Raw genomic sequence first — 26,185 nt, 5'->3', positions numbered from 1 at the left:
CTCCCAGCTCCCAGCTTCTTGTGCACCTCCAGCCTTCTCAGTCAGTAGGAAGCTGAAATCTATCCCTGCCGAAACCAGGACACTGACCAAGGAGCCTGGCCAGCAAGATAAAATGTAACTTATGCAGCTAAATCACAATTCATACAAGGCCTTTATGGCGATCCAGAACCATCATTTTGGGGTTTCCATTTCAAATGTTTTGGATTTCAGATTCTGACTCTGAATTAAAAAATATTTTTCAAGAAGGAATATTTACAATTCATATTTTGAGGGATAGAAATGGCCTTTAAGTGACAGATCAATCTACCTGTCTTGCTCCAGTCTTCTGCACAAAGCAAAAGTTACATTACCCTGAAGCTGTAATTGGCAGAAATGTTCACTGAAGTTCTTTTAATGGAAGATACTTTTAAAAAAATGCTCAGGGATCTATAAAACCCTCTTGTTGCTAATGGAGAGCACATGGATGCCAGACTGTGGTGCATATCTTGCCAGACTCTATACATTTCAGCAATGAACAACGTAACTCAGAGCTGTGGCTATTTGGCATATTTCAGGATAGAGCAGAATATTAGATCAAATGTCATGTTCTTTTTCTGTTAAGCTTTGTGCAAAACTCTACTTAGTTATTACTAATTTAATTTTTCTTGAGGGTATAAATAATGAACTTTGTTGATAAATGATTGTTAAAGAACGGCCACTGCGTTTAGAACACTGATTTTAGGTTTGCATATTTGATGTGTGTTTTGGAAGTAGACAGTAGAAATATTCCTCCCCAAGGTGGTTTGTTTCCTCTTTGAGGCCTCTCTTTTCAGATCCAGAGCAAAGACTGTGGAATGTTCTGGTTTTAAAGCTACAGAGCAAATCTGCCCAGTGGTCAGACTGCTGAATAATACTACTGCACTTACAAAGCACTTTGGATTCAATAGTGTTTTATGGAATTAGAGCTCAGCCCTACCCAACTGCACCTGCAGTGTTGCTTTAAACATCTGTATCAGTCTGGTAAGACCTGAGCTGTTGAAGCAGGTGTAATGTTCAGACTGTGCACAGGAAGAGCGTGAGGCTTCACTGAAAGGCAAAAAACATTTAAGGCCAGACACCAAGTTGCATTAAGTCAAAGTAAATCATGTAAATCTAGTGTAAAAATCTGAGATGCTGTGTCCAATGTTTAAGGCTGCATAACTGTTAAAGTGAGGAACTGAAAAGAAATTGTAGGGAATGTAGATGTGTGAGCCTGACATATGGTTCTAGCAGCAAGATAAACTCTACTTTTGGATAAAATATTACATGGTCTTTAGTGGCCACGAGTGAGAAGGATTTCAGCAGTATGTCTTGTCTGAATGATGCAAGTGCCAGTATCAGTGTGTATTAAGCTCTTTGGATGAAGAAATTATAAACCTGTATTTTTTTTAAAAAAGAACCTCTACTTCCTCTGCTAACTCAAACTGCTGTGGTACTGTGGGCCTTATACTGAATAAACTGTTTTAAAATTAGTAACCGTTCATGCAGAATAAAGTCTACAGGTTTGGAGAAGCTGAAGTCTCAAATGTGGATACTCCTAGGGGGAAGCATTTTAGCAGTGTTGTTACTACGGTTAGAACAATTTTATTTATTTCTTTTCATTACAGGGAGGTGTACCGAGTGACAGAAACCTTACAGAGAGAGAAGTCAGGACTTCTGAAGCAGCTGGATTTTTTAAGGTAATGCAGACCTTAAGTTCAAGAACTTCTTGCATCATTCTAAAGAGGTACATTAAAGGATGAAATTATGTTGGGATATGTACTGGGTGTAGGAGTTCAGGTGTTGGCAGTGGGGCGCTGCAGGGGTGGCTTCTATGCCAGAGAGGAGAAGCCGGGGCTGCCCCGTGCCAGATACAGCCGGTTCCAGCTGGCTCCAACAGATCCACCACAGGGCACAGCTGAGCCCAGCAGCCAAGTGGCTGCCTCTGGGAAAGCTTGTGTAAGAAAGGGTAGAAAACACTGTGCAGCAGTTGAGAGAGAGAAGTAGAAAAAAATGTGTGAGAAACAGCCCTGCAGACACTGAGGTCAGTGAAGAAGGAGGGGGATGAGATGCTCCAGGTGCTGGAGCAGAGATTCCCCTGCAGCCTGCGTAGAGTCCATGCAGGAGCAGGCTCCTGGCAGGAGCTACAGCCCGTGGAGAGGAGCCCATGCAGGAGCAGGTTTTCTGACAGGAACTGCAGCACATGGGGGACCCACACTGGAGCAGTCTGTTCCTGAAGGACTGTGCCCCGTGGAAAGGATCCACCCTGGAGCAGTTTGTGAAGGACTGTAACCTGTGGGAGGGAACCCACACTGGAACAAGGGAAAAGTGTGAGGAAGAAAGAGCAGCAAAAAGGAGCTGTTGCGGACTGACCACAACCCCCCATTCCCCATCCCCCTGTGCCGCTCAGGGTTGTGAAGGAGGTAGAAGAGTCGGGAGTGCAGGAGTGAAGTTGAGCCTGGGAAGAAGGGGGGTTGGGGAGAAGGTGATTTTAGTTCTGTCTTTGTTTCTCATCATCCTACAGTTGAGTCTGTTTTGTCTGTGATGGTAGTTGGTAAGCAATCTTCCTGTCTTTATCTTGACCCACAAGCTTTTCCGTCTTATTTTCTCTCCCTGTCTTGTTGGGGAGGGGAAGTGAGAGAGCAGCTGGATGTGCATCTGGCAGCCAGCCAAGGTCAACCTGCCACAGGATAATGACACAAAAGATAGCAAAAATGGTTGCAAAAGACAATATGTCTTTTGTAAGCCTCGTTCTTGCACACAGTAGAAGGTAGTACACATGAAAGATTTGCTTTGTTTTGGCAATTCAGTATTGTAGGACAATCTCCATTCCAAAAGTCAAATGTAAAACAAAACAATAGTGAACTGTTCTAAGCTGGTTCTGTGGTAGAAGCCTGGCCACAGGAGACTTGAAGCTTACTAAAAGGCTCTGTTGTTTCTAAAGTGATGGGAGTACAGCCAAAACAAAGATTCTTTCCCCAAAATGTTTATTTGTAAAATTATATCACAACATAGTTAGCAAATTTTTTCTGTAACGTTTCTGTATTGATAGACTTCAAAGTTTGTAGTTGTGTTCAGACAACTGTAACCCTCTTTTTAATGTGCAGCAATGTTAGTTTTTGTTTGCTCAGTGGTAAGTTTGCATAGGCTACGGATTGGACTTGCCTCTAGGCCTTCATTCACTGCATTTCCTTCAGGAGGCCTCATTTTAAAGTTACCAAAAAGCTCCCATGCTTAAGGAAAGGCTCTTACTTTGCAGTGTGTTTCCCATAGGCCACTCCATGTGATGTGATCTTGCCTGCTGCTGGTAATGAGGCCATAGATAGAAACATATGACAGCAGAGGTTGTTTCTGTTCACCAAGGCTGTACTGGCTGCTCAGTCTCTTTTGTGGCCAGGCCAGCAATAGACAGAGACAATGAATAATGTACTAAGCAGGTGTGTTGTCAGATCTGATCAGAGCTGGCTGATTGCCTTGAGTCTCCATTTCTTGACATTTTCATCTCTTCTGCATAATGAATGGAAGATGGATGTTTTCCAAGGGAGACTTTTCCATGGCAGCCACAACTGTAGCCCTCAGAGGGACATAACTGGCCTTCACAGCTGTCAACAGATGAATAGAGATGGTGTTCATTACACCCTCTCCACATTAAGAAGTCATCTTTACTGTGAAAAGCTTTAAACATTCTAATTTAGAGTAAGTGGAGGCATATTGACCAGAACTGATTTCTATGTGTTAAGGCATTTGTTTTGATAAACTACAGAATGAGGGCCAGATGCCAGCTGGCTTTAATCAGCATAGCCCTACTGGAGATTCAATGGCCCAGACAGGGAACTGGCTGTGGTGAGAATATAAATAAAGCATGATCAAGGGTGGAGATATGCCGGATTAAAGTGCATTTGTCTTGCCTTTTACACTGCCAACTGTCCAGTCTGTCTGTTAGTGTTGAGTAGAAAAGTCAGCAGTTCTAAATACTTGGCCTCGGTGTTTCTTTTATTTGTGTTCTCTTTGCAGGGAGAGGAACAAACATCTCAAAGATGAACGTGACGTATTTTTACAGGTAAACGACTATTACTCTTCTGATTCTCTCCCTCATCCCACTGGGGGCTGGGGGGAGTGAGCGAGTGGCTGTGTGGTGCTCAGTTGCCAGCTGAGGTTAAACCACAACACCTAAAAATTGAACAATTAAATTGTGTTAATCTATTCAGTCAAGAGTAGCTAATATCCTGAAATGTTTATACAACAGTACAATATCTGAGTACCTGAATCAGTACCTGAATAGCTATCAGCACTGGGTAAAAGCAGATCACATTAACTTTTTATCCAGCAGCAGAGGATGGGCCCCTAAGAAGTTCCAGAAGTACCCTGGCTTAAGGAGACTAAGGCCACTTAGCTTTCACTTGTTTGTGTTCTTATTCCTACAAGAAGCTGCTAGTGTAAATCACCATATATCTCTTGACTTCTTTTCATGACATAATGCTGTTTTATTGTGGTCCACTTAGTTTACAAAGAAGATGAATTCTTGCAGGATCTGGAGTTTCCATGTTCTGATTGTTTATCAGTCAGGATTTTGAAGCATTTATACTTTTAGGATTTTTTCTACAATTTTTTCTTTCATATTCATTGCATTATTTAAGCATTAGGAATGAAGGCAGTTAACCATAATGAACAACAGGAGTAAATTAGTAAGAAGTATTCTGTATTTCTGCAGAAATGCAAAACAAGTGTTCCAAAAGCCAGCTGGAAGCAAAGATCAGGGTCTGTGATTGGGAAATACATAGAGGGCAAGAACAGGTAAGAACTTCTTTTCGTGTGTTCCCTGTTTAAGTACGATGAGGCTTATAGAAAGAAGATGTGGAATGTTTTCGTTCTGATACCTTTGGACTTTTCAAAGCACGTATTTCTAAAGTGTCTGTCACTATAAGATTACTGTGCTCCTTAAGAAATTTGGAAATAAAGAGGAAAATTTTCACATAAAACAGGTGTACTGTCTGCAAAGGTAAGAGATACATCCCATTGTGGATGAGTATATGCTGGGAGGCACAAAAGCTTGCCCATTACCCTATGTTGATGTGGTACAATGTCCTTGGTAACTCCCTGAAAGAGTATACCTCCTCCCCTCTCACTGTAGAGTTCAGCAGTCCTGTTGTAAAGTATGGGATGTGGAACTAGTAAAACATGGAGAATTTAATTCTCAACTGTGTGGTTGTAAACTTGAAATCAACAGGAACGAGATGGTGATCTCAGTGAAACACTAGCATGTTTCCTTTGAGACAAGAGGAGCTGGAAAGAAGACTAGTATTTCACTTTGAAATAGCAGCTAAGACAATGTCCCTGCAGGCACAGCGTCATGAAGTGTAAGGAGGGAAAGCTTTCAGAGACACAGTTTAGTAAGTTCAGTACTGAGAAGTAGAGCATAATTGGCAAAAGCAATTATGGCACAAAAATCATAGAAAAGTTTAGATAGGAAGGACGTCTGATGCCTCTAGTCCAATCTCCTGCTCAGGGATAACTCCAAAACTAGATAAGGTTGCTCAGGGCCTTGTTCAGTTGAGTTTTTGAACATCTGGATGGAGATCCCATAGCCTCTTTGGGCACCTGTTCCCTTGCTGCACCAGTCTCATGAAGAAATTTTGTTCCCTGTATCAAGTCATTATTTCTCTTATTGCAACTTGCATCTGTGGTCATTGCACACATCTGAGAAGACTCTGGATCTATTTTATCTACACTCCCCCTTAGCCTTTTTTCATCCATATTAAACAAACCCATCTCCCTCCTACCTGCTAAAGAAAGAATTAGATTACACATAGAAAGGGTCTGGGTTGGGGGGTTGTTTTATTCTTCCAGAATAGAAGGGGGAGGGGAGTAGGAAATCACAGTAGAGAAATTTACTTTAGCTATTCCATGAGGTTAGAAATGAGGCTAATCTTATGTTTTGTATTCTGGTTCAGGTTTTCCCCATAAGTTATTAGCTTTCCCCATGATGCTTATAATTATCAAGCACGCTATATATACACACATTGTATGATGAGCTGACTTTTCAGTAGACATTGGACTGAATCTACTATGCCTGCTGTGAGTAGTAAAAAACATGGGAGATTAAATTCAGTTACACTAGAATAAAAGAATAGGAATCCAGGTCCAATATATTTTTGTGATGTACTTACTTTTTTCTCTGTGTAGCCATTCATTTGAAGAAGATGATGTTTTCAATAACTCAAAGAGAAGGAATTCTGCTGGACTGAATGGAATTCTCTCTGTAGAGCCTGATGCTGGAGCCACTGGAGGAATGTCTAAAGCATCGCGTCTCCAAAGAATAATATCAATTGAGGAAGATCACCTACCCCAGCTTCTTGACAGGCTGGTTGATAAGCAGCTGAACAGATGGACTGGAGAACATGAGAATACTTCTTCTGAGATGGAAATGGATAAGAAAAACACAGAACAATCAATGGAATACTCACCATCATCTACTAGAGAGCAGCCTGTAGGGAAGGAAACAGTGTCAAATGTAAGGGGACCTCACCTTGAGTACTGTGAGCAGTTCTGGGCCCCACAATTTAAGAAGGATGTGAAGGTATTTGAATGCATCCAGAGGAGGGCAACAAAGCTGGTGAAAGGGCTGGGAGGAATGTCCTATGAGGAGTGGCTAAGGACTCTGGGTTTGTCTAGTTTGGAGAGAAGGAGGCTGAGGGGCGACCTCATTGCTCTCTACATCTTCCTGAGGAGGGGAAGTGGAGAGGGAGGTGCTGATCTCTTCTCCCTGGTATCCAGTGATAGGACACATGGGAATGGTTCAAAGCTGTGTCAGGGGAGGTTCAGACTTGACATTAGGAAGCATTTCTTTACCAAGAGGGTGGTCAAACACTGGAACAGGCATCCTAGAGAGGTGGTCGATGCCCATGCCTGCCAGTGTTTAAGAGGCACTTGGACAATGCCCTTAGAAATATGCTTTAACTTTTGGTGAGCCCTGAAGTGGTCAGGCAGCTGGACTAGATGATCATTGTAGATCCCTTCCAACTGGAACTATACTATTCTATTCTGTTCTATTCTACTCTATTCTAAAGGACCTTGGAAAACATGAAATGGTAAGGGTAATGCGTTATTCTTAGAATCTAAAATTATTTAGTTTTCTGTTTTTAAGTTAAAGCATGACAAATTAAGCCATTGCATGAAGAGGGAGATGGAAATATACTGCAGATAAATGTTGAAGGTGCAAAGAAGGGAAACTCAACCTAAAGGAGTGGTAACTGCAGACAATGTGTGCATAGACTTATGTCTGAAGGACTGTTTAGGAAAAGTGAAGTTAAGCCTTGTAATAGGTGACACAAGAAGATCCACTGAAAGCTAGCGATTGTCTAAAAAAAGAAGCAACTCTTTTTTTGAAAAGTTGGGGGTTTGTTTTTGCCGAAAAGTGACATTTCTCATATTCTGATACTTTTGAGTTGGCTTTGGTAGCTGTTACGCTATCTGAGAAATAATGAGAGCAAATATCTTTACTTTTTAATTATTTTTTGAGAAGACTTTTAACTAGCAAATTGAAATCCAGATTTTTTTTCTCAGCTCTAGCTTGTATGTGCATGTTAACAATGAATTCACCGTGTAGCAATAATCCTTAAAACAATATGCTGGAAGGTACATTTCTTTGGAGCCTTCTTGCACTGCTATTGTTTCAGAGCTAGCTGTGCTTGTTTTCTAATTTTAGTATCATTGTTAAGTATTACTCATTTTTAGATTCTTGAAGCACTGATTAAAAAGATTAAATTATAGGAAAAATAGGTGTGCTTGGTCATAATTATATAGTTCTTTTAGAAGAAGCAAGCATATCTTAAGAATTATGATAGAATTATGCCATGGTTACATAATAACTTCTAAGTGGTACATTTTAATAAAAAGCCTAGAGCACAGAACAGAGCTTCATCCTTTGAAATGATTTAATACAATGCATACTTTTTGCTTGCTATATGACTTAATTTTGTATCACATTTTCGAAGTATGGTATCATTGGACTTTAGGACAGCAAAAGCCAGGTAGGTCATCAGGTCCAGCTAGGACAAACCTGTTCTGCCTGCTCTGTTTCAGCAGTCATTCCCCTTGAAAGTACATCCTCTCAGCTGGGTAGGAACTGTGCAGTCCCTCAGATCTTGTTTCTTTTTTTTTTTTCCCCAAAAAAACCAATTGAGAGCAAGCAGGGAGGGGAGAGAAGAAATCATAAAATGTCTCCTGCCTGGTTGTTGAAAACATTTTGTTTCGGTTTCTAAAGAAATATTGTGAGGGTAAAGAAGTTCATTTCCAAAGGTCACTTAGAACTGGGAATTCCTTTTTTTTTTTTCCCCCTATCAATTGCCAGTGTCTTAGCCCAGCCCTTAGTTTGGGTTGGTTATTTGCTTGTTTTTTTAAAATTTAGTTTAAAAAAAACACAGCAGAATACTCCTTTCTGATAAACTTTCTGTCCATGTGGCACTGAAATATGTGCATGGTCCTGCCTGGTCCTCTTGGCCTGCTGACTAGGCCTGCCAACGACTATTCAATTGATGGCATTCCATTGCTTAGGGCAGTCTCTAGGCTGTGTAAGTGTCTGACCACTGCCACTTTGTGTGAGTAGTGCTTTGTCTCCTTCCATACACCAGCTGTAGTCTGATGAATTTCTCATACAACTTTTCATTTCCTAAATGATGGCTCTTGGGATCACCACTTTTGACTATGAGATTTAGACATCAGAAGTGATCTTGTTCCATACAGTGCTTGCACACTGATTCCCTCTCCTGACAGCATGCCTGGGCTAGGAGGAGTGGTATTCAATTAGTAAGTGTTTTCAGGATAGCTCTGCATATAATCCTCAACTGGAGCTGAAGAAAACTTCAGAAAAATATAACTCCCTGCTTGTTGCATCATGAGTTATGAGGTGTGAGTCTCAGGGCCATATGTCAACTAGACTGTCTTCTGCAGCCAGTCTTTCTCACCCCAGCCAGTCTTTCTCTCCCCTCATGTCTTGCTGCTCAAAGTATCTGCAGTATAAAGGAGTGTAGGATCTACAAATACTTGCGCAAAGGAGGCAGAATGATTCCATGCAATTGTTACATATGTAGCTCACTCAGATATGAAGTCTTGTCATTCTCTGTTTTGCACTAGGAAGATGAAGGATCTGAGACAACCTGTATTTTTCAATTCATCGCCATTTATGTTCCTGCAGTCTACATGGCTTTGTATTACTGCATTCCATGATCTCATTGCTTACTATACTGAACTCAGGCTCCTAGCTGCTGGCGTTAAGCCTTCCTATTCACCATACATTCACAGTCATTTAGCTGCTAATCCTTTATGACTTACTGCATCTTACAGGCGAGTAGAACCAATGTAAATTTTTTTCTCCTTTTAGAAATGAACAAGTCCATTTCCACCTATGGAAGGTGACTTCTGAAAGTGTCTAAGAATTTGCAGCAGTGCATGAGGCCAGCAACCGCTCTTTTGTTAACAGTCAGGTAGAAGATTTTTCTGAGTGGCTATGAAGACGAAGCTGCAGTTAGCATAAGCAGAAATGTGATTGTGAAAACACCTGAAGGAACCATAATGGAAATTAAAGCAAGTTTTTCTATCCAAAATCTCTGCCTGAGATGCAATTCCTCTCCCCTCTGTTCTTTCAATATGGAATATGAACCGCTATGTTTATACCTGCCATCTTTCACATTTGTGTTAAATTCCACAAAAGGTTGGTATGTTACTTAACCTGGCTACTGTTTATATGAAGGCCACTCAAAAGACACATCTAGGGAAGACTTTTTCAGACTGCATTGTAAACTAAAGTAAATTTACATCCCACTGCTATTCCATTATCACATCAGCACTTTGTTGAAGCAGACTATGAAGTAGCTCATCCCTTAGTATAGTGTTCAGATGCAGTTTTAGAATCGAGTTTGATTATTAAGGTTATTTTCATAAGTGGACTTGATACATGTCAGTGAAAAATGACTGCCTATTACGTTGGGAGTTGAGCTGAAGGCCTATGGTGCCTTTGAGTCTTAGTGCTACGGAGGTGTGTATGACCACCAGGGACAAGGTATTTCAGGTCATGTAATCCATGTATTTAGTTATTGTTCTCAGAAGCACTGTGAAAATGGTGCCAAGCTGATGATTGTATGTTAACTTGTTTTATTTCCCAGAGCACGCAGACTAATAAGCTGGGAATGTTTTTCAGCAGAACCGAAAATGTTCTTTATATAGATGTATGTGTATTACTAGCAGCCTACAGTTGCAGTGGAGTTTGGGATTTTAATAGAAAAGGAGAATTGAACAGTGAGATAAGAAATCTCGTATACTTGTAATGGGCTATTAGCCCAGCTCATGAAAAAGACATGTATTTTTGTCCCCAAAATTTACAGCAGTGAATGAATATTTTTCATACTAAGGAAGACAGCAGATTGAGGTTTTTGGTTTTTTTCTTCCCCATCAAGTGCAGCTCTGTATTGTTTCTGCTTCTTTCTGTAAGGCTTTATTATATTTATAGAAAACATTTGCAAGGCCAGACTTCAATGTCCCATTCAAAGGACTGTCGGGCAGTGAGTTCAGTTCTGATGTCTTCTTGAAGTCAGCAGTCTCAGGGATTCTGTACCTCAAATGCCTGGCAGAGGGCCTTTCCCTCCCTCCTTTTCCCTCCCCTCCTCTCCTCTCCCTCCTCACAACCCCTGCCCAACAAACTAATGCCAGGAGCATCCATGACCTTGCTCCCCTTCTGCAGCATTAAGAACAAACTTGCTATCTCCCTCTTCCTCCTCCACCTTTGCACAAAACAGGAGGAGGCCAGCTAGGGCACCCCCTGCAAACCAGCTGGTGCTACAGTGTTCTTCCCTAAGCAACTCCTGATCTACATACAAAGGTCTTGGGAATAATGACCTACTTGACAGAGGATATAAATATTCTTTCCAGCATCCAATTAGCTTAGCCTGCAGTAAGCAGGACGTGGATAGGCAGAACAAATTGTTCTTTCTGCTTAAAAAACTAAATGACAGAAACATAGCTGAATGTTCACAGCCTGATTAACTGGGTCTAATTCTCTCTCTGTCTGTCTCTTTCCCCCATGCTTCTGCCTGTAATATTAAACAGATGTAGAAGTGCAGTAATTCCATGGAAGCCCTTGGCTCCACAGTAGTAGCAGAGAGAAGAATCTGGTGATGGATGGCATAAGCCAAAAAATTATGACTTTGCTTCTGTTATCTAGGTGAAGATGTGCTGTTTCCTCTGTGTCATTGGTATAGGATGAAACTACTGAGCAGAGCTGAATGAAGCTCTATGGGTTTTGATTTGCAGGGGTGAACATAAGCCATTTTCTCTTGGCAATTTCATGCATTTTTCAGTGCAGTCTCAGGTTAAGGTTCATATTCAGTATACTTCCAGAGCTCAGTCCAAATCACTGCACTTAGAATGATCTGGAATGATGCATGGCAAACATCTGAAACAGAGTTATTTTAAGAAACAGAATCTTGCTTTATGAGTAATGGAGAACATGATAGGATAAAATCTCTTCTTTTTCCCATCTCAGTTAGCCTTCAAGACAAGGCAAATTGGAGGGGCAACAGGATTTATAGAACAATTGGAGACTAATGTTTGCTCTTACTTGAAGGAGGAGAGAATAAACTCTGTCCCAGACCACTTATTCAAGATTATTTTTGTGGGCAATTCGAGTGTTGGAAAGACTTCATTCTTAAGGCGATTTTGTGAAGATCGTTTTTTCCCAGGCACAGCTGCTACTATAGGTAAGTTTAAGAAACATTATTACTATTATTATTTTTGTTCCAACAGTACTTAGCAGCTTCTACTGAGATCAGGCCCCGTGTTATAAAACAGAAACATAGAGATGTTTTAAAAGCCATTATCCAAAAGGAGAGTAGGACATGCAAAGTGAGTTCTCCTAAACCGGGAAGCAGATAATTGATGGAGAGGTTTCAGAGTAGATTCCATACTGAAATCCTGGCAGCACTGAAATAAATCAGAAAAATCCTATTGATTTCAGTGAAGCTAGAATTTCCTTGTAGATCTCACTGTTCTGAAACTGATATCCTGTCCTCTGGACTGCACTGTACTAACCATTTGACTTCCATACCCCATCTCTATACCTTTAAGTAATCTGATTTTGTTTTAAAGAGAAAGTTGAATATCTGAGTTATGTTTGAAGATTTAGCATTATACTAAGCATCAAAGAAATACGTTGGACCAGCGTTTTCAAAGCCAAACATTTCAAAGCCTACATTGTACTTACATTGCCTGAAGTTGTAAACCAAACTTTCAAAAGTCAGACACATAATCAAGGTACAAAAACTTAAGTATAGGTTATTGCAGTGCAGCTGAGTTACTGTAAATGACCAGATTCATTATACTTAGTCTGTATTTAGGCTTCACTTATTCTGCAGCATATAAGAAATAAAACTTGTTCACAATAAAAGGTATTTAAATTAATGGATTTGTCTTGTATTTGTGACAATCTAAGAACATTCAGGTGAGCAGTTGCTGTAGCTCCCTTGACTTACAGGGTAGATAAAGACACCTGAGTTTAAAGTTCTACTGGTATGTTGAGTGTCTAAGTTCACATTAGAGTCAGGGAAGATCTAAGATCCTAGCATAGGGATTTAAATTCATTTTGGCACTACAAGGTATTTCACCTGGCCTTCAGCTGCTGCTTTGGAAGAAAGCAGGTCTCCTGGGTGTCCTGCCAGATTGAAACAGACATTTTGAATACCAAATGGCATTTCAGATAGTACTAGGTGCCTGTGAGCAAACAGGTGAATTCTACCCCGCCATCCTCTCCAAATCAATCCAGTCAGAGAAGCCTAGGGACCAATTAATATGACCCTTTTGATGCCTACTTCAGGGTGAGCTTAGACATTTCATGGATATATCCTCCATCCAGATTTCTTAAATGCCCATTGAAGGAATGTGGGCTTGGATGCTTCTTCATTAATGCCAGTGGTAAAAACTCCATTAATGTGGAAAATCTACTGAGGTCCCTTCCAACCTGAATTATTCTATGATTCTGTGATTCTATGATACAGTACAGTGTGATACAAGAAAATGCAGGTTGTCATTAGGAGGAGGCAGTGACTGATTAATATTTAAGACTCTAATTATTGTTATAAATATCCAGAAGATACTTATATCATCACAGATTAGGGGAATTGGGAGAGGATTCATTAAAAAGTTTAGATAAATTAATTTTTGTCTCACTTCCATTTAGCCACATAAAAATTAGGGGACTAACCTAACTGTAGTCAGCTCATCTTCTGTATTCTGAAGAGGGGAGGAGGTTTTCCACATATTCAGTCCATCTATCATCAGCATTTATCTTAGGTTCCACTGTCCCTTTAGTGTGGTGCCTTGTGTTTTTCCACTAACTGTAGAAGGTGCCTATGTGGCTAGATCAGACTAAATGCTGAAATTTCAGACAACTGAAGTTATACAGCATGAATTCCAGGCTAAATGGCTTAGACTGCTGTGGACTGTCAAATGGACCCTTGACTCATGTACCCTGATTTGGAAAGTTACTTATCTTACAGCTTTTACAAAATTCAACTACTCTGTTAACATTCAGTATTTTATTACTGAAGAACTTCTGGCAAATAAAAGCTCTTGTTGTTCTTTGATAGTTAGAGACTACAGACATAATTTTAAATGTGATATCTATCTTGTTACCTTTCTGGAATTGTTGCTATTTGCTGGATCAGGTTTTCAAAGATCAAACTGAGCGTATAAAGAGACAACCTACCTTGTATTTCTGTTATAGGTGTGGATTACAATGTGAAAACCATCACAGTAGATAATAGCCAGGTAGCCCTGCAACTCTGGGACACTGCTGGCCAGGAACGGTGAGAAACATTCTGTTGTGGTTTAACCCTGGTTGTCAGCTAAGCACCTCACAGCTGCTCACTCACTCCCCCATCCAGTGAGAGAATCAGAAGGGTGAAAGTGAGAAAACTCATTGGTTGAAATAAAGACAGTTTAATAGTTAAAAAAAATCACCAAACCCACCACCAACAAAAAAACATTAAAGAGGAAAAGGAACAAAACCAAGAAAAACAAGTCACGCAAAAAAAACCCCAGTTGCTCACCACCAACTGATTGATGCCCAGCCAGTCCCTGAGCAACTGCAGCCTCAGCCAACCTCTCTCCCGCCCGCAGTTTTATTGCTGAGCACAACGTCATATGGTAGGGAATATCCATTTGGTCAGTTGGGGTCAGCTGTCCCAGCTGTGTCCCCTCCCAGCTTCTCGTGCACCCCCAGCCTACTCATTGGTGGGGTGGAGTGAGAAGCAGAAAAGGCCTTGACGCTGTGTAAACACTGTTGAGCAGTAACTAAAATGGTGTTACCAACACTGTTTTCATCACAAATCCAAAACATAGCCCCGTACAAGCTAGTACGATGAAATTTAACTCTATCCCAGCTAAACCAGTATACATTCTAAGGTTTTGCTTCCTTGAATAATTTGTTTGAAGATTAGTAAGCATGGACCTAATCCTGCTTCTCTGGAGAGGAACAAATGTAGGAGTATTCCCAATAGAGTCAGTGAATTCACAGTTTAGATCCTTCCCTAGCAGCAATAACATGCTGATTTGGTGTTACGTGTCCATCGAAAACCTGCCAATCTGTAAAAGAGATTCCTGTTAAAGCTCTTAAAAGTTTAGTACCACACAATTTCTTTAGGAGGAAGGCTGATTTTAAAATTTACCTAGAATTATTTCTATAGAAGAAAATGCCTTAATAGGTTTAAAAAAATAGGGTTTTCTTCACCAAAACAATTCCATTGTAGTTGAAGATCTCCAAGTTTTATAAGTTTTTGGTGGTAATTTCCTTCCCCATCTCCTCACTTATTGTGTAGTTTTTTATTACTAAAAGCAAGGATGATAATGATGATCTATGTTTTCTACAGGAAGCTTGGGAAAAAAGCCCCAAACAGAAATCTGGCTAGCTTTAGGCAGAGCACTTTGTGAGGGGGAAATTTCTGCTCCAAGCTTAAAATGAAAGAGAATGGGAGAAGATGAGATATGCAGCTGATGATCCAGACTAACCCAGAATCAATTAAAGAAGGCAGAGGGAACTTTTCCAAACACTTTCTTTCAAAAAAATTCTTTTTGCTAAGAATTTATTTGCTGTTGCAGTAATTTGTGGTAGTAGTGTCCTCCGTGAATCTTCTGCTGAATGTGAAAAAGGGTCTGATGATTCAGGAAGAATAGGATTGCTTACTACAATTCATAATAAGCCTCACCTTTCAAACAGGATCTGCAGTGAAGATCAGTATTACAGCTTCTCCCTCATCTAGTTTATGGAATTTTAGAATATATATGTAAACCAAATTAACAGGGGTTTAACCCTTACTAAGATTAAATGATTAGAAGAAACAGTATGGCAACATCTTCCTTTGGGGGGAGGGGATTACTATAAAATTTTACTTATATTGTCAGATTGCTACTTCTGTTGAAGAGAGCTATAAACAGGTTCTTACTTGTAGGTACCGAAGTATTACCAAGCAGTTTTTCAGAAAAGCTGATGGTGTCATTGTGATGTATGATATAACAGCAAAAGACACATTCACAGCTGTCAAGCAGTGGCTGATAAGCATCGAGGTAACATCACATAACTTTAAACCTAAACTCTGGTGTCACTATTCTCTGCCTTTTTCTGGACAGGGAGTGTTAGCAGGGCAAAGCACAGAGCACAGCATGTTTCTTGTGTTGTCACAGTTACATATTTGTTAGTGATTTTGGTCTGCACAGTTACCAGTAAAGCTGTTTTTAGTATCTCTGTATCTATGAAAATAACCACAGTTCCAGGGTTTTAAGGACTTAAAATGAGTGGTGGGGAAAGCCCAGCATGGAGTCCTCTGATTTCTCATAAAGGTTAGCTACCTGATGACTCCCATTGGATCACCACTAGCACTGGGAGGTGCTTTGGATCAGTGATGATGGTCTGATGATCACTGATCATCACTAGCAGTTTGACAACCAAGGAAGTAGCTCACAGGAAATTGACTGTGTTGTGAACATAAGCCATGAACTTAAAGCTATAGTATCTACATTAGTGCTATAAAACTGTCTTGTGGTAGACAGTTCAGTTTCCTGGGGATCATCCTTTCAACCACATGAAAACAAAATCATAGCCCATGCCACTGAGTGGCTTCAGTTAATTAAAAATTCTCTTTTTTTCTCTTGCTTTATCTCTGTAGCTCATAGACAACATATTGAGAGTGCAAGCAGCTGAATTTACTTGTGGCCAAAAGAAAAAATAAAAATAAAACAGGCTGCTGCCATAAAGGACTGAGTCACTAGAGAGAACAAAGCGTGACTTCCTATTTGCTCACTATTGCAGAGTATTGCTACTGAAAAAGCAGGGGACAAATTGGTATGCAAAGATCATTTAGTCTGATTTTATTGGGCATGTGTTCTAGTATAATACACTGTTTTCCGTAATGGCCAATAGGTGGCTTTGCCACCTATTTCAACCTAAGTTGAAATTAGGACTCCTTGATTCAAATGTTTCCAAACAGGCATAGTTATTCCTCGTCTGAGTAGTTCTACTGAAGTAATAGTAGCATGCATTTTGTAAGAACAGGCCCTTATTAAATATATGATCTTAACAAATCAGTGATTGTTATAATTCAGTATGGTAAAAGCTAGAGGAGAATTCCAGGTTTTGATCCAGAAAAATCAGATGTTGTGGTCAAAATCTTTTTCCAAGCTGTAATAGTTCACTCATCTTTACTGACTAATTTTGTTTGCTACAAACTATTGCTAAGTTGAAGACATACGGCTAAGTCCATTCATTGCTGCAACAGTCAGCCTACTTTATGAATGTACTCATTGTAATAATTCTAACCATTTTCAGAATTAATTTTGATTTGTGCCTATCCTATGTATTTTGGGGGGCCTATCCTGTGTATCTCTCCACTACTTTAAGTAATTTATTTGGCATAATTGTACCCAGATGTTGTCATTATTTTCCTGTCCATGTAATTAGAAAAGCAGTGGCTATAAACACACAACGTCAGAGCCTGTGTAGCATGGCAGTTTTCTCTCTCCCATTTTAATATAAAGTCTGATAAGCTTCTGTGCTGTTATTAAAAAATGCCAAGTTACTACAATCTCTAGCATTGTCTTTTTCATACCTTTTATCCAACTGTAATTCCTGACATGTTTGTAAGTAAAGTGGCACATATGTGGCTCATATGTGATGTCTTAAATGTCTTGTTGCAGTGCGACATTTGTGAGTTTTTATCCTCTTGATTTGTGATTTTTTAAATACAATGCCTCAGTTGATATTTATTGTTTGTTCTGCAGGAGACAACTGGGGAGAATGTACCTGTGCTTTTGTTGGGTAATAAAACTGATAATGAAAAGGAACGTGAGGTCCCTATGGGAATGGGAGAGCATCTGGCTAAGGTACTATACTTAGAGGGGAACCCCTTACAAAACTTGAAGGTGAAGGTTTTAAAATGGAGTCTGAATGTGTCTAAATTTGTAGAAACATAGATTAATTTTAATCAGACAAGTATTTTTAAGGATTAGGAACCCCATCACACTTACCAGTTCAGCTCTCAGTGATGTGAGTGCTGATAATTATAGTAGTTAAAAAACTGTCTAGATGAAAAAAACAAAAAGTGAGTGGTGCAAAAAATATTTAAGAATTCACTCACATTGTCTTTCCTCTCTCTCCCCTTTCTCTCTTTTCCTTTGTTCTCTCTCTCTCTCTTTTTTGTCGCCTTTTTCTTTTTCTCTCTCTTTTTTCCCTCTTTTCTCTGTGGATGGATCCTTAACAGATAATTTGGGGACCTTTTCTCCCGCCTACCTCCTGTAAAACCACAGAAGACCATCTGTTACTCCTATGGTAGGAGCAGAATACATGTTTACTTTTAGTAACTTTCCATCAAGGAGATAAAATAAGTAGAGTTAACAGTCTGCATCTTCCAGAGCACTGGTGATCCATGGGCCATAATTTAAGCATTAAGGGACTGCAAATAGCAAATACTTGTTTATATTCCTGTGTACCATGCCCATCAATTTTTCTTTTGAATCTCTCTATAGAATGCATACAGTTTGAACACCAATGCCTCCAGAATATTCATTCATTTAGAAATACGTCATCCCAATATTCCTGAGAAATTAACTGAGTTGGTAGGAATTTACCTAAATTAAACAATGTGCTGGATTTCACGTATGTACTTGTTTCTCCTTTGAAAACAGATTTACAGCTCTGCTTGCTGGTAACCAAAAAGGATATTTTCAGAATTTAAAATGCAGCTGAATTGTTCTTGGTTTACAGGAAAGATTGCTCCTAGGCACCTCTCTATAACTGAAAGTATTAGGGCCAGATCTCTTTTTATCTTATTTTGATTATTCATAGAGCCTTTTACAAGCACACCTCCGTATTCAGGTTTGTGTCCATTATTTTGTTTTTATAGGGGAGCAATATCAGCCTTGAACTTCATCCCTCAAAGGTTCTCCCTTTAGGAAATCTGCTTTATTTCTTGTATGAATGGAAATGCAGATAGTTTTGAGACCCCAGAGGCTAGGAGGGACTCCAGGGTGTAACATTGAATCCTTCTGTGAAAAAACAAATGACACATAAATGCTAAATGGACAGAGTAGGTGTCTTACATGTCATTTAGCTCTCTTAAAAAATTGTACTAGTAAAACAAAGATGAATCATTCTAATATATAAAACTCACAGCCCACCAGGCCATTAATTCTAACATGTCATGCAAGAAAATAAAATGTTTTGCATAAGTAAAACAAAGAAATTTGTCAAATTAAAGATGGTTATAGTCAAATGAATGGATCTGAATGACTCATTGGAATGTTTGAATGTGCTGCCTGAGGTAGCTAAGGGAAGGAATGATTAATGACAATGGATTAGTTGAAAAGCAGCGTAGATATAATTAAATTATAACAATTTTCTTGCTGAGCTAATAATAACCATGAATTTTAATTAAATATTAATTCTTGCTAAATAGCCATGTAATTCTTATGAAACCACATACCACTGCCTCTATTAGAATGCAGTTAATTATAACAATTTTCTTGCTGAGCTAATAATAACCATGAATTTTAATTAAATATTAATTCTTGCTAAATAGCCATGTAATTCTTATGAAACCACATACCACTGCCTCTATTAGTGAATGCAATTGAGTTACTTATTTTGTGAATAATCCCATGAATTACTCACAAATGACCCAAAATACACAGGACTAGATGCTGAGCTGATCCAAATATGTATAGCCATATTTGGTGAAAACAACCCTGAACCTGTTCTCTTGTAGACAAAGAACCAGATTAGCCTGTTGACCCTCAAGTCCAACAGTTTTTATGAACTGTTTCAAGGTCTCACAGGATGGGATCATATTTTTCTAGTTTTTTCTATAGTCAGAGAGGAACGTGTACTTTCAAAGGACATTCCAGCCCAGCTGTATTAACTCTTGCTTTGCTTCAGTCCCATATCTTACAAGTCAGTGTACTAAAATTCGGTCAGAAACCCAAGGGCTCCCATTATAATGCACGTGTCACAAAACTTCTTTGCAAGGCAGGCAGCACAGTTCATTATTAAAAGGAAGAATGGCAGCATGAAGGGAGTCCTTTCAATTCCTTGTCATTTGAGAAGACTGGTAGTGGCAGTGTGTGTGTGATACCCCGGGAAAGGGTGAATAGAATGAGGATAGGGATTCTGGAAGGCATCATAGGGAACAACAAGGCTGTGATGAAGCTGATCTGTAGCTGGAGGAATTAAAGAGTAAACATCATGATGGTAAGGAGAATTTTGCAGTATTGACTTTGCAGGGAGAAACAGCAGACACAAACCAAAATGCTCACATGCAGTACAAGAATGACCTGATGGAAAACATCTAAAACTCTCTTGATAGAGCTACTGGGAGTATAAAGAAAAAAGAAAAGGGGGAGAAAAAAAAGGCAAGTCTGTTTGACTTTTTTAGCAGAGGATCCAGAAGGAAAACTCCATTTAACAAACTTCTGTTTAGCTTAGCTTGATCCACTGATCAAGAGTTCACATGAGCACAACAACAATACAGAGAGTATTCAGATCATAATGTGAGCATCCAGGAACAGCCAATGTTCTATTTGAGTGGATTAGTGTAACCACTGCCAATTATTCAAATAAAATGGCTTATGACATAGGTGCTGCTCAGGCATTCAGGCAGCATGATTTTCTTTTGGCCCTACACAGACTTCCTGAATGATCTTAAATGGGTCAATAAATCCTTCTCTATCTCTGTTCCTCAACTATAAAATAAGATAATGCCTTTGTCTGCCTTGGCTTTGTAGACTATGTATGCTTCATGGGATGAGGACTGTTACTGTGTGTTCATACAATGTCTTCTTTATCAACCTGTCAGTGCCATTGTTGTACAAATACTGCTAATGAGGGAGCTATTCTTCTCAGAGTGATACTACTTTACAGGACAGAAATTGCCCAGCTCCCTCTGGTAATCACTCATTTTCCTCCCTGTCTGCTCATTTGTATGTAACTTTTTAAAATGAAGTAATTGCCAGTGGTCTCCCAGGTTCAATAGCTAATTCCTGGATGAAGATGGATGGCATTTCCTGGCTTATTAATTATATGTGTCCCGCCTCCTGCTACTTTGTTCTCATTGTGTGTACTATCAATTAAAGTTTCCTCCCTGATTCAAAGGAATGACACTTTGCATTTCCAGGCTGACTCTCCCTCCAGAGAAGGACATGTTTGCCAGACTGACAGAAATAAGCAATTAATATCAATTGAGTTTAAATTGTTATCTTTCACCAATAAGAATTTGCCCTACCCATGGAATTTGTTGAAAAATCCATTCAGATTCATGCCAGCATAAATCACTGAGAGTTCTCCTCTAGTGAAATTTTGTTGTATGTGGGGAAGGTGTAGGAGTAGTATCACTCTCTGCTTGACTGACATAAAGTAGCTAGATATTGACCACAGTAGGTTTTCTATTAGAGTTCTGATCAGCTGAGCAGAAAAAAGGAGTGTAAATTTTATTTCAAATTTCTGTTTGTGTAGCTAACAAGAAATTTGAGCTGGTCAAATTTTATCTTAAAACTTTTCTAAGGAAAGCAAGAGAATCATAGGGTTACATCATTGTAAATATTATACAGAACACTGTTTAAAAAAAAAAAAAATCAATAAAATATCCATCCAAAACTAACATTGCCTGATTTCTTCCCTTCTCTGCTCTTCTGAGCTTATCTGGCCACCCAGAAATTACTACAAGTGGTTCAGTCCTGATGTTCTTTAGAACAAACCGTATAGCCATTGACAACATATTCAAAACTGACATTTGATAACATTGAAGCATTTTGTAGAGCTGCTAAAATAACCTACCATATTTATGAAACTTCCCCACTTTTTGTCTTTGAAATTTCATGAAGATGATAAAAATTTCAAAAAGCTGTGCAATTTTGGAAGCATGGTATATTTAAAAAAAAAAAAACCAAAAAAAAAACCAAACCAAAACTTAAATACCTGGTCATTTTAATGGGAACTTTTGAAAACTGAATTGTAAGTGTCTTATGAAGGGTGGTTAAATAAGTACAAATGCAGTAACCACAGTTAATAGCAAAGAAATGAAAACATGCAGACATGTGATTGTCATTTCCTAAGCTACTGACTTATTTATTTGAATTTTAAGCTAATGTCATAAATAGCAATAAGACACATAGAAAAGTGAAAAGCGAATAGAAAGTTGAATTCTGGATGGGTAAAAGGGCATGTAGTAATACCACAGAGGCAATGTAGGTGAGCTTCAATGTAATATCTTGTGAAAGAAGTCAGATGTCTATTTTGGAGAGGATAATCTGTCATTCCCTCTCAAACTTATCTTGCCATCACAGCTGCCAGGTCAGGCTTTTGTGCAGACTATCATCTCTTGCATTTGCATTTATTGAGATAAGGCTTCAGCTGAACTGCTGAGCACATCTCCAGGGCTTGATCATTTATCCATTGTTCTTAATTGCAAAGCTCCCAGGGGCTACAAAACTAAAGGTGCAGGCTGACTCTGAAAGAAGGTGCAGAAAAATTTCACAAGTACAAAAAATGAAATAGAATTCATTTGTTGTTATTTTTTGCTGAGGTTTTTAACTGGTCATTTGCTGGAAAACCATACAGAAACACTGCTGCTGAAGCTTTCCAAGATTAAAAAAAAAAAAGTCACTGGAATTATTTTCACCTGCTTTGTCAAGCACTCAGTGATGTACTAATTTTCTCATCATCACAAGGAAAGTTCACAAGACTTCAGTACCTTACAAGGCATGTTTGCATTTGAGCCTTTGAGAGATCAAGCTCTTACAGCGAAAGCCACTGTATAGAACAAATATCTGCTAAGAAATGCATATAGTTGTTGTTTGGGAGACACACTTGGACTTCTTTTCTTTTGTTACTCTTTACTGTTAGCTCTATAATTAAATCCTAATTTTTCTGAAAATGATCTATTTCTTTTTCTTTATTTGCATATTTCAGTTGCTTTTTTAAAGCTGGAGTGAGATACTGTGCAAAACTAATTGGAATGATCTTTCTGTTTGATTCTAGGATTACAATTTAATTTTCTATGAATGCAGTGCATATTCTGGGTACAATACCAAAAAGTCTGTGCTTCACTTAGCTAGGTAAGAAGAAAACACAATCTATGAGTTCTATACGTGCCTGACTTCCCTGTCACTGATGACAGAGTGAATTCTGTTTGCTAAATTAGTTTAATAGGAACTTAACAGTGATGAAATATTTGTTCCTTTTAAACTGGTCTGTAGCCTGACCCTGTTGCTCCAACTGAGCAGTTGCTCAGGTTCATAAAGAGTCCTGTGTAAGCTAGTGAAGCTCTGTATAGACCCAGAAACACCTGAATTGTTGCTAGGAAAGCTGAGAGCCTGGGATGTTGTGATAGTTCTTGCAGGAAGTTCTTGAAGGTTTGGAGAAATATGCTTGGAAATGGATGCTGCTGAGTCCTTGCAGCAGAACACTGGATGTGCTTCTTTCTTCCCTCTGCTCATTACAGCTCAAATTCTGCTGTCTGCCTGGGCGCTGGGAGAGAGGGAGAGGTGGATTTTTGAAGTTATGTAAAGGCTAGGGGTAAAAATACAGGTAAATCTGTCCCCTCTGAACTACTTACAGAGGTGAAAACACCGGTAATGAATTGGCAGGTCTTTAATATTGTTGCTGAAGTTAGTGAAATTTTGTGAATGTGTCAGGTAATTGATAAATGTCTAGATAGCCAGATGTGTTTTTGTTTTGCTCCAGCCTCAGAAATAACAAATGAAAGTCACTGTTTTGAGTCTCTGTAATGCACAATAAATGCTAACAATCAGCACCAACTACATTTTTCTAACTAAATGAACAAAGGCGGTTTCATGATGTAGCCACCATAATTGTACTTTTTTGTTTGTTTGTTTGTTAGTTCACAAAATTCTGTCATTTTCTGTAAATCTCTGGACAATTTGAGGGAAAGGCTTAGGGGAAATGTTTTTTGTTTTGATCTCTTATGGGTATTATTGACTTTTTTCTCAAAAGTCTTGTTTCTTTCCCCCAGGATTTTAAAGGAACACGAAGATAAAGTGAAAGAGAAAACCATTGAACTTCAATCTGACATGAATAAAAAGTCTTGCTGTATCAGTCCATAAAATGCCGGGCATGTTTAGACAAGTCATACATTTATACAACACTACATGGCACCATTAGATTTGCTTTATCTTCCAAATATTGCTTCTGCTGTGTTCTGAGTGTAGGTGTAAGTGACCCTTAAAATCCTTGTATGCTTTGATCTTCACTTTTACAAATACTGTCTTTAGTTAATTGACAATGTATTTGGGGCAGTAACAGTCTTCTATTCTGTTTGATACCTAACACCACCGAATCCTGCTTTGTGATCAGGCTTGTAGAAGCTGCCACATTATTAATAATAATAATAAGAAATAATTTTATAGGAAGAAAACTACTTGGAATGTGAAGTAAATTCTTACTGGTGTGGATGACCTATCTTCTGAATACTTCTGTTTATTTTAGTGCTCTTTAGATCCTGATTTTGTGCTGACCTTTGTTACAGTTTTTTAAACATTGAACTAAGTAGCTGTTGGTTGTTTAAAAGCAACACACCAGCAATTGCAAAGTATAAGGTGATATTTTAAAGCTTAGTGTGAAATATACATGAACAAAGGATTGAAGAACTATGAAGATTTTCATAAGTAGCATTAACTCATTTATACTACACATTGTTGCATATAGGTCCTTGATAAGAAACCCTTCCTCCCACTTAGATGTGATGAATTAGGTATGTTTAGACAGGTCACTGAGATACCGTACAGGCTTGCCTGAGCTGTTGCCAAATAGCCAAATGTTTCCATGGTGAGGTAGTGCTATGCCATTATCTTAGTTTCCAGAAACAGAAGTGTCATGGTAGTGCAGTGCTTTACTCTGGCTAGTTAGCATTGCACTCAGAGCAAATCAGCCTGTGCTCTTCACTATAGTTGACATGGCTGTGTTGCTTTGTGTTGCAGAGCTTGCTCTGAACCTCTGTTTGGCTATGGTGTCCTATAGAAGTCCCAAAGCAATCTGTGGCCAACTTGAACATTCAAATCAATTCACTGTCATTAGTGCTGGTCGAAAACACATACCTACATAGGAAGCTCATTTCACTGGTGTAGTTGGTTGTAGTACAAAGCATACTATGGCTGACTGAACAGCTCTTTGTCTCCAAAAGTCTGTCACAGAAGGTTTCATTCCAGATGTTGGAGCCAGAATTTTCGGAAATAGTAGATCTTCTTTTGAGGAAGATTTTGAGAAACTTTCCAGCATTTAAGGAATGAAAAATCTCACCAAAATCCAGTGAGATATTGCTCTCTTTAGCAATGTTAAGAAAAAATTCCTCCTCATGTACTTAAATACATGACTGATTTTTCAAAAGCATCTGCCACACAGCATTTCCTTTTGGTTTAACCAGCACTGAGATGTAGTGTTTGAGAAATCAAACCCACAGGAACATGTTTTAGAAAATCATGGCGCACCCTGGATCATAAGAAACCCAAATGTCATAATTACTTTTGGAAGCCTTTGTAGAATATAAATGAAAATAAGAAACTTGAGAGTGGGTCACCCAGCCAGCACATGATCAACAATTATTCCTGTGGTATTTGTCTTCACTGCATCCAGCTATTGTGGTAAGCAGTCAAGAATGATTATTCATGATGGTGAGCTTGTTGGGAAAGTGGAAACCATGGCATAATTTATTTCATTAAAATATCAAGCAAAACTGTAGATTTTATTATGAGACTGTTACAGACATTATGTTTTCAATCCATCTTCTAAATGTTTAAAAAAAGTTATTTTTCATTTGAATAATGAATCAATTTGAAACTAAAGATGAAAGTTAAGCACTAGCTCAATAAGTAACTCTATTTTGGGATAAAAACTTTGCCAGTAATTAATTGTGCTCTTGGGATTTTGGTCTGATCAAAGGTGTTTATCTAGTGCCAAGAACTATATGATAGAGGTTTGCAAACTCTCCCCTACAGCAATTCCTAGAGCCACACCAGCACTCAAATGCCCTTTCTTATGAGTTGGGATCCAAACATGACCTCTTTCCCTATCAAGTAGAATAACCAGGATTTTCCTTCTATCAGGAATGATGGATGGACCAAGTAGCCCAGGATGAGCTGATGCTTAGGGGTTTTTCCCTTGTTGATTCCCGAGAGTTTGCTCATCCAAACGAAAAAAAAGTCCCCTTGCTTCCAGTGAGGTGCTTAAGAACCCCTAAAAACCAAAAGGAGCAAAATGAGCATCTATTAATGAAAATCAGTAGGCTTTCTTCCCAGGGTTGATTCCTGAAGTCCCTTACTGGTTGTGGAAGGATGAGTCACCTTATCGACTGTTACATGTTATCCATCATGGAAATCATCTCAGAATTGAATCACCTGTGTTCAGTCCTGGCTGGAGTTGAACTAATGCAAACCGCTAATTTAAACCTCAACAAAAACAACTGTTTATCCCAATTTCAATTAGGGAAGAAGTATCATCAATTTAAATATTAGCTTTGCTAATTGACTTTGAATGATCTGTTCCCCTGCAGTAGGGTGTTTCCTACCCCATGAATATCAGAACTGGCAATATTTCTTCCAACCTCTATCAGCCTCAGGAAGACAATTTGAAGGCTTAATTTTAGCT

The 26,185-nt window shown here is 38.9% G+C and overlaps 1 protein-coding gene across 1 annotated transcript in view; it reads left to right on the top strand.

Annotated features, from left to right (window-relative positions):
• Window positions 1-23,649, top strand: part of CRACR2A (calcium release activated channel regulator 2A) — a 79,014-nt gene extending 55,365 nt beyond the window's left edge. The window contains exons 10-19 of the mRNA XM_019475025.1: window positions 1,626-1,697; window positions 4,012-4,057; window positions 4,709-4,791; window positions 6,181-6,508; window positions 11,615-11,747; window positions 13,769-13,850; window positions 15,492-15,606; window positions 17,317-17,418; window positions 22,565-22,641; window positions 23,559-23,649. Of these exons, the coding sequence (XP_019330570.1) occupies window positions 1,626-1,697; window positions 4,012-4,057; window positions 4,709-4,791; window positions 6,181-6,508; window positions 11,615-11,747; window positions 13,769-13,850; window positions 15,492-15,606; window positions 17,317-17,418; window positions 22,565-22,641; window positions 23,559-23,649 (1,129 nt within the window). The remainder of the gene's footprint in view (window positions 1-1,625; window positions 1,698-4,011; window positions 4,058-4,708; window positions 4,792-6,180; window positions 6,509-11,614; window positions 11,748-13,768; window positions 13,851-15,491; window positions 15,607-17,316; window positions 17,419-22,564; window positions 22,642-23,558) is intronic.
• The last annotated feature ends 2,536 nt before the right edge of the window (window positions 23,650-26,185 follow it).

Source organism: Aptenodytes forsteri, unplaced genomic scaffold (assembly GCF_000699145.1).
Source record: "Aptenodytes forsteri isolate BGI_AS27 unplaced genomic scaffold, ASM69914v1 Scaffold286, whole genome shotgun sequence".
Taxonomy (NCBI): Eukaryota; Metazoa; Chordata; class Aves; order Sphenisciformes; family Spheniscidae; genus Aptenodytes; species Aptenodytes forsteri.
This window is presented reverse-complemented; position numbering and strand designations above follow the sequence as displayed.